Here is an 8,993-nt window from a genome sequence, read left to right on the forward strand (position 1 = left end):
CTTTGTGTCATACTCTCCGGACTTCTAGTCCACGGCCGGTGGCTCCATGCCTTTACTTTGGGTTGTAGAAGACCAGCACGTCAAGGAGGAAGCGTGGGCTGGAGGTGGCCACTGGCCTCATGTCAGCTGGGAGGTGAAAGACACAGCCAAGGCGGAGCCGAGATCCCAAGAGCCCCTTCAATACCATGACCCACTGACCTACAACCTCTTTGCCCCAGGCCCCATCTACTAAAGGACCCAGGATCTCCCCGTAGTGCTGTAAGCTGGGCAATGAACCATCAATAGTTGGCCTTTGGTAGGCATTAACATCTTAACTATAACAGGACTGCACAATCTTAGTAGTTTGAGAAGTGGACCTGTATTCCACAGATGCCCAGTGGAGGGTATTAAAAATCATTCCAGGTGAAGCCAGGTGTTGTGGCACCCACCTGTAACCTGGCCTCCTGGGAAGCAAGAGCAGGAGGAATATGAGTTTAAGTCCAGCCAGGGCAACCAAAAACAGAGCAGCATTGTCTCTCAAAATAGAAATACAAGGATTGGGGATGTAGCTCAGTGCGAAGGCCTTAGGTTCAATTCCTAGGACATCCCTAGGACACCTTACCTTACAACCCCACTTAAAATAAAAAGTTTAATACTATGGCTTTTCTGGGTAGCATCTGAACCACAAAAATCTCCATTCAGGCAGAGAATCATGTCTTTTCATTTATTTTGTTCACAATGTGTTTTGAAAGTAAGTAAGGCATAGCCGATGTCTTTCTGCTTGTCAATAGGGCAGCTTCTCAAATTGTCCCAGAAGATTTTTACTTTTGGAGACTTTGTAGAAAAAATATTACTCATAGTCCAACCTTGGAAGTGCTTGAAATAATTTCTAGAACCGTCTTCACAGAACTACAGTTTTGTAGGTCTATGCAAGTCTAGGTGAGAGAATTGGAGTTCACCTGCTGTAATGGCAGTTTTCCAGATGACCAAACAAGCTTGCCCAGTTCTCTAAGTCGTGTGCCACAGAATTTTATTCCTGAAAGTGCCTCATTCTGTGTTTCTCTCTTGAACATTCACAGACTACACCAGGATTTCGAGAACTCCGAGACATTTCATTTTATATTACTGAATGTTTCCCGATCTCATAAGAGCATAAGATCAAATAATACCTTACTAGATTCCGCCCATTGTGATACCATAGAACACTCTTTCTGAGACCATAAATAAATAACTTCCATCCTTTTACAATATTGTATATTGGTAAAATGATCAAAGATTTTTCTGTAGTTATTTAAGAGTGATTTGAATTACTCTATGCTCCATGCCATCTGCCCCTCAGCGACCTTGTCTAGATACTTTCTGTCATCTAATAACCTTTCTAATTGAGTTGTTTAAATTGAAACTGTGATGAGTTACGGTAAATGGTTTTATTATTTAGTGGAAGTTTAAGAATGTTCTGTTATTTTATAGATTTTTTCATACTGTCTGTGTGAAAATGAAAATAAAATCAAATGACATGTCATTAGTACCTGTTCTTACTGAATTTAATAGACATCTAGTTAAAGATGATCAAAATGTCTAACTCCTTTTTATTTTCTTTTAGCTACTATGCCTTTCTTGCCTTCTTCCATAACAAGCCTAAAGTTATCTCAAAACAAATTTACATGCATTCCAGATGCCATTTTAAATCTACCACAGTAAGTTTATTGTTATTATAATTTTCAAACCACGTGATCTAAAGCCGAGCTCTTGGAAATATGGTTTTGATTTAGGCATATAAATGGAATTCATTTCTAAATCTACTTAGCTTACTGTTTTTGTATACATAAATGTTTGATTTTCTCTAGACCAAAGATCAAGGTTCAAACTTTTATATTAATTTGTTTGACTATAAAAGCATAGAAAAAATCTTAAGGCTGTGTAATTAGTTGTTGGCTTACAGTGAAATGGGACTGCACTGGCCGTCACTTTAACTTTTAAAATTTCAGTTGTTCTTAGAGGTTATGTTGCAGAAATACCATTAGCTTTGAAATCATGTTCATGTTATACCTGAGGGACTCTTGGTGATGAACAGAACAATACACACGGTGTAAGGTTTGGGAGAAGTTTTGGTTAATTTCATTGAAAGTAAGAGACTCTTTTTAACCAGAAATCCAGGCACTGATTAGATCTCAAGTGTGCTGTCATTTTAAATAATGATCTACTTGTGCCATGTATTATAAATTGAATTTATATTTATACCCATGTGTCTTAGTTACTTTTCTCATCACTGAAACAAAAACCCTGCACTCAAATTTAAAGGAAGAAAGGCTTACTTTGGCTCATAGTCTGTAGAGGTTTCAGTCCGTAATCTCACTCCAAGGCAGAGTGGTATTGTAGACAAGAAACAGTTTGTGGAATGGCAGACAGAAGACAGTAAAAGCAAGTGACAAGTGACAACTCTCTGTGCCTTCTGTTTTATCCATCTCCTACCACTACATCCTTTTCCCTATAATTTTATTGAGAAATAAATAGCAATGAGACAGTTTGAAATCAAATTAGTAGGACAGTTCCAATGATTAACACATTGCATACTGCCTTCCTAGTGGTTGTTTGTTGATATCCTATTTACAAACACTATTAGAATAAATCCCTCTATTCCTTGAATTAAGAGAATGTAGCTCTATATCTATCCTCACTATTTTGAATACACAGATAGAAAATGGACATTCATCTATATCCCTTTTTTTGTTTAGTTCCATCATTTAAATAATATAGGTGTGTGAACTCAGCAAAATATTCCAAAATAGTCCAGTAGTCCATAATAGTGTTGGGTCTTCCACTTGACTGGCAATGTCAGAAGTTGTTGACCTGAGTCCCGTACAGCTCAACATAACAGCATGGCTTTACTTCTTATACTTCGTTTTTATACTTTTCTGCTGGATGGTTAAAACCAAGATAAAGCAAGACCTATTTAACAAGAATTGTAGCTTTTGGATGGATAAGGTCAGTGAAATCCCCTCAGGATTTATCCTGAGACCCTGTACCTCAGTTTGTAGATCCTTTGTCAGTGTCAGCCATGTACCACTGCATCCTTGATCCCGGACCACACACCCTTAAATCGAGCATCACACTCTTGATCCAGCCACTGCTGAAAAGCCCCACCTGTGACCGCATGAGGCTTCAGGGGGACATCTAGACACAGGCCATAACAATGTGCAAATACATGGGCAAACAGTAATTATAGTCTAATCATAGAAGCCCAGACATACGTAAGTTATCTTACGCCTACCTTTAGAATGTGTCAGATGTTCTTCTAATGATTCTACAATCACATCTCTAATCTTCCTAATATCCTATATAATAGTTACTGTTACTGCCTTCTTTGTAAACTCTCATCAGAGAGATGATACATCTTCCCCACAGCCACAGTTCTTCAACATTGGTTGGATCAACCTGACACTTTCACCCTTACGTGCAGGCACCTACGGAGTACATGTAAGCTCATATTTTAAACATAACATAGTCCTAAAAATGTGTTTGAAAGCCAAACATTTATGATGCTGAGTAGAAAATAACATGCTGAAAAGAAGGGATTTTTCCTCCTGAGCACTAAAGCTATTATCCAGCCTCTAATTGCACCACACCTTAGATGCCATCCTAGGCACACTTTTTCAGCAGTCGCATGCATTTCTTCAATTTTCCTTGTTTCAAAAATGAGCTCACAGTGAGCTAGCTTAATCCTGACTGAGACAAAAGAGATGCAACTTTGGGAAAATCTTGCTGATCCTTTGTTTCTCGGGTTGCTTGTTAGAAATACATCTTATCTCTAATATTGTCAAGTTCTCTTTCCTATTTTTCATGCATTTATATAAGATAGCTAGGGGAAGCCAGTAACATTTTAAAATAAGGGCACACATGTTGTTTCTGAACTTCTGTCTAACGAACAGCATCCTTTGTGCGCTTAGAATGAACTCATTAAGCTTTAAATATGCTGGGGGAAAGGGGCAGTATACAGCAAGAGAAGTCCCGGCGACCTTGTGCTTCCCATGTGTACTGCAGCTTGCACTGAAGGCCTGTTAGGGCCAGGAACCATGTTCAGCACTTGATTATCATCTGAGGCAGGTGGTAAACGGTGCCCGAGTGCTGACGTAATGACCTGAGGGCCAGCCTCTGCAGAGCCCTTACCTAGTGCGTGAACAGCGATCTACTCAGAAGTGGCGCTACAGTGTTCTAAGTCTTGTGTAGAAGGCAGGAATTCTGATGACCATTTTTACATCTGTTAATTATAATTTTTCATGCACTGTAAGCATTTGGAAAATACTAGGTTTTTCCCTCTTTTCTGAGATTGACATTTTTTATGCATCTGAAGCAGGGAAATTGGCTTCAATTTTTTTCTCTTTGAAAGGTCTTTAGCTGATGCATATACATTGTGCCTACTTGTGGGATACCGTGTGATACTTTGATGTATTACGCATTATGTACTTTCCAAATAAAAGTAAATCTATGTCCTCTCTGATCATTTCTTTGTGGTGAAAAGATCCAAAAATCTGCCTTTTTTTTTTTCCCAAATATACAATTTTGTTATCTGTAGTCAGCCTACTATATAATAGCATCAGTTGTGTTTTTAGTGGACCCTATTCATTTGAGTCACCATTACAATGAAATATTTTTCTAACCCATGTATACTTATATGTATATATAAATTTACATGCATACTTATATGTAAATAATGTTCTAAAGTTACCTTATTCTCTGCTAAGATGACTTGATGCTATGCCGTGTGCGTTTTGAAAGCACTCATACTGTTTTCATGGTCACATATTGTTTTCAGCTTACGGTCCTTAGATATGAGCAGCAATGATATTGAATATCTGCCCAGTCCTGCAAACTGGAAATCTCTGAACTTAAGAGAGCTCTTATTTAGCTACAATCAGATCAGCGTCTTGGACTTGAGTGAAAAAGCATGTACATGGTCCAGAGTAGAGAAACTGCATCTTTCTCATAATAAACTGAAAGAGGTAAGAAGTCATCTTCATTTGTTAAAGTTATTGCCAGCTGAAAAATATGCTTCATAATTTGCAATGTCACAAATCATCACTTTAAAATTTATTATTTGCTATATTTTCTTTTTGAGTAAGATCCAATCTTCCCTTGTGGCAAGTGGTTGTAGGAGTATTACTTCCCTTCAGAAATAGCCATGCTATATTTTTGAAGCATTCTATGAATGTATGTGTGCATTTAATTATGACTGTGGGTAAGAGTGTGTGTCACAGTATCTCCGATCTGTTATGAGACTCTCAGATATGCTACGTTTCTCAGGTTCACTGAACTATATATTTTCCCTCTGCCTTTCTTTTCCTATGTTCTTAAATTTTAGCATTTTTCCTTTATGCTACCCTTTACCCAAATAGATCAGCTTCCTTTGCTTTAAACCCCATTCCTTCCATTATAAGTCTGAAATTGATTATCCACATACCTCAAAACATGTTTCTTGTACAATGTTATCCTACTTTCTATAAAGCCAAAAAAACTTAAGTCTGATGTGGTGAAGATTTTTTTGCTAGCAAATATTTTTTTTTTGTAAAGCTAGTACAGATTGTTCAAACTTTCGAATAGAAAAGCAAAGCATGCCAATTATACTGCTACTGAAAATATAAACATTCAGAATAAACATGTCATAAAAACATTAAGTTACATGCAAGTTTGTAATTATTGGGTTCTTGTGGTTGACTGAAGAACATAGGAAAGACAAGGGTAAGGAATGAAACCATATATTGTTGATTTGGATAACTATTGAGCACTTCTTTATTTGCAAAATTGTGAAGAGATTAAGTGTATTAGCAAGGGAGATTTGTTTTCATGTTTTGAAGTTATAAATGCCATAGATGGTTTGGGGAGGGAAGCTCTTTAAGTGTATTTTTCAGGTTTCAAGCATATACTGGAAAGGGATGCTGAGCCTCTGGAATGCTTTCCTACTCTGTTGAAAGGTTGGCCAGCTTGCTGGTGGAGTCTGTCGGCCCTTCGTGCTTCCTGTGCCGTCGTTTCCTGGCAGTGTGCACTGTTTCCTTCCCACCAACAGGTTTTGCCCTTTTTGGTTTTCTTAAGATTCCTCCTGAGATTGGCTGTCTTGAAAATCTGACCTCTCTTGATGTTAGCTACAACCCAGAACTGAGATCCTTTCCCAATGAAATGGGGAAATTGAGCAAAATATGGGACCTCCCCCTGGATGAGCTGCACCTTAACTTTGACTATAAGCACATCGGATGCAAAGCCAAGGACATCATAAGGTCAGATTCTTCCATTTCCATTTGTTTTTATTAAATTTGTTTCGGACAGCTTCAGTCTGCGATTTGGATGGCTATATAGTTACAATTTAAGGAACAATGAATAGTGCTATTTGGCATTACTACTATGTCATTTGTCTGTCTTTCAATGAATGAGTTTATTGATGGCATCACACAGGTTTGTCGTCAAGCTAAGGTTGAGAGAATGGTGTCTTCTCCTTATCCTTTTTAGAAGAGCACCAAAGGGAGATGGTGTTACTATATATTAAGTCTTTGGTTATTAATTAGACCATCTAGAGAAGTACACGAGGGCGCTTCTTAATTTCATGTAGCAAATAGTTAACATGCCCATTATGATGTAAAGTATTTAGTTACTGATCTGATATGTAATCATTAATCTTGTTGTTTTTCTTTTTCTTTTTTGGTACTGGGGATCAAACTCAGGACCTTGCACTTGCCAGGCAAGTGCTTATTCTACTGAGCTATCTCCCCGGCCCATATTAATTCTGACTTTAGCCTTGAAGAGGAACAGCTACTCACCTTGGTCCTTTTTGGAACCCCCATGGTTTCCTAGATGTCACTGCTTTTGATCTTTAAGAACACCTTGGGCAGTGGCTTTTGTCCATGCTAAAGTTGTCTTTTAGTGTATTACATCTGTCATTACCTACTCTCCAAATCCTTTGCCTTACAAAGGTACTCTATGTATCTTACAGGGCTTAAGCTCAATGAACACCTCCCCACACACCTGAACTTGGCTATTATGTCCACCCAGGTAACCTGGGACCTAACACTCCCTGTGATTCCTGGCACCTAACACAGAGCCTGGCATTTAAGCAATAGCTACTACAGTCATTGACGGCACTTACCCGTCAGTTGTCTTCTGCTTAAGTTCTATTAAATTTATATTCTACTTTTTGTCTCTTCTGTGAAGATTTGATTTTCTGAACTCCCACGCTCAATTTAACAAATAAAGAGCCTGTTGCCTTCCATACCCGCATAACTACCCCTCACTTTACACATGCTTTCCCTCCTGAAAATACGCTTATATGAGAATTGGTTCAATTCTTTTTGTTGTTGTTTATTTCATTTATGTATCTGGTGCAGGAACTCACTACGCAGCTTGGACTCATACTGATCCTTCTGTTTTCAGCTACCCTAGCGCTGGAATTACAGGCTTGCGCCACCACACCTGGACTTGGTCACCAGCTCAGCGCACCCCAGGGGTGGGGCCTGTGCAGCATGTGGGACCAGGGATTGAACCCTGGTCCCTGTGCTTGCCAAGGCAGGCACTTTATCCACTGAGCTATCTTGCTAGCCCTGGTTCAATTCTTATTAAGTGTTTAGTGGAACTAGTTTTCAATGTTTTAAGTCTTATTACAAGATACTATATAACTAAAACCCATGAGTCCTATATGCCCCATATGTGACTACATATGCACATACATGGTAGAACCAATAAGACTTCATTGTCAACCTTTAGTATAAATATTTATATAGTACCTGAGTTCACTATCACACAAGCATTATAAAATTTTATACTAGATAATTTTTAGAACTTTGTTTATACTACTTAAAGAAACCCAGACACACACTTGTGTATGTATATATCTATATCTATATCTATATCTATATCTATATCTATATCTATATCTATATCTATATCTATATCTATATGTATTATAAACAAACCTTGACATTTATTGCTGGTGCTAGTGTAGTATGTCATTATATTTCATAATGCTGCCAAACATGAACTATTTAATTGTTCACCGAAAGGCATATGTATTGTTAGTTCTCTGAGGAGTACAATGTAGGGTGTTCGGCGCATTAGAATTCACCTAAATCCAAAGTATACTGTTAAGCAATTTATTATTTTATTTTTATCTTTCAAATCCCAGGTTTCTTCAGCAGCGGTTGAAAAAAGCCGTGCCCTACAATCGGATGAAACTTATGATCGTGGGCAACACCGGGAGTGGTAAGACCACATTATTACAGCAACTGATGAAAATCAAGAAGTGTGACCTTGGGCTGCCGGGTGCCACGGTGGGCATCGATGTGAGAGACTGGCCTATCCAGATAAAAGGCAAGAAGAAGAGAGACCTTGTTCTCAATGTGTGGGATTTCGCAGGTACGGCATTGAGTTCTCTTGGTGTTTATTGCTTTATTTTTACCTTTTGTTTAGAACGGGTATTTAAAAGCTTGAGTTTTCTGTTTTAATCCAGCAAAGAGCTAGTAAATCCGATTGAATTAATCCAAAACCATTTCTTCTCCTAATTTTACCAGAATGGAGAAGTAGAAAGCAGTGTTAGGAATGGGGAGGAGCCAGCTGAAGTTGTGTATTTGCTGGTGGGTGGTACATGTGCAGAAGTTGTTAATTCCTGGTGCAACCCAGGAGAACCCTCGAAATGTGTTTTCTTTTTTTTAAATAATTCTTTTGCCCATCATTTAAAACAATTCTTACCAATTGCTGGGAGATTAAAAAGAAAAAGAAGAAACCTGGCCTTCTCTTCGTCTAGGTCGTGAGGAATTCTACAGTACTCATCCCCACTTTATGACCCAGAGAGCCTTGTACCTCGCAGTCTATGACCTCAGCAAAGGGCAGGCGGAAGTGGACGCCATGAAGCCCTGGCTCTTCAACATAAAGGTGAGCTGTTCTAATTGCTTAGAGCTGGAGAACAGCTCTAGGGTTTTTTTGGTGTGTTTATAAAGAAATTTGTTTTGGGTAAACAGTTGCTGCTGTCTTTTCAG

General features: G+C 38.4%; 1 protein-coding gene across 1 annotated transcript in view; it reads left to right on the forward strand.

Annotated features, from left to right (window-relative positions):
* Nucleotides 1-8,993, forward strand: part of Lrrk2 (leucine rich repeat kinase 2) — a 155,425-nt gene that overhangs the window by 86,376 nt on the left and 60,056 nt on the right. The window contains exons 25-29 of the mRNA XM_023708602.1: nucleotides 1,578-1,676; nucleotides 4,793-4,979; nucleotides 6,067-6,248; nucleotides 8,144-8,373; nucleotides 8,762-8,889. Coding sequence (XP_023564370.1) covers nucleotides 1,578-1,676; nucleotides 4,793-4,979; nucleotides 6,067-6,248; nucleotides 8,144-8,373; nucleotides 8,762-8,889 — 826 coding nt within the window. The remainder of the gene's footprint in view (nucleotides 1-1,577; nucleotides 1,677-4,792; nucleotides 4,980-6,066; nucleotides 6,249-8,143; nucleotides 8,374-8,761; nucleotides 8,890-8,993) is intronic.

Source organism: Octodon degus, unplaced genomic scaffold, assembly GCF_000260255.1.
Source record: "Octodon degus isolate 3935 unplaced genomic scaffold, OctDeg1.0 scaffold00409, whole genome shotgun sequence".
Lineage (NCBI taxonomy): Eukaryota > Metazoa > Chordata > Mammalia > Rodentia > Octodontidae > Octodon > Octodon degus.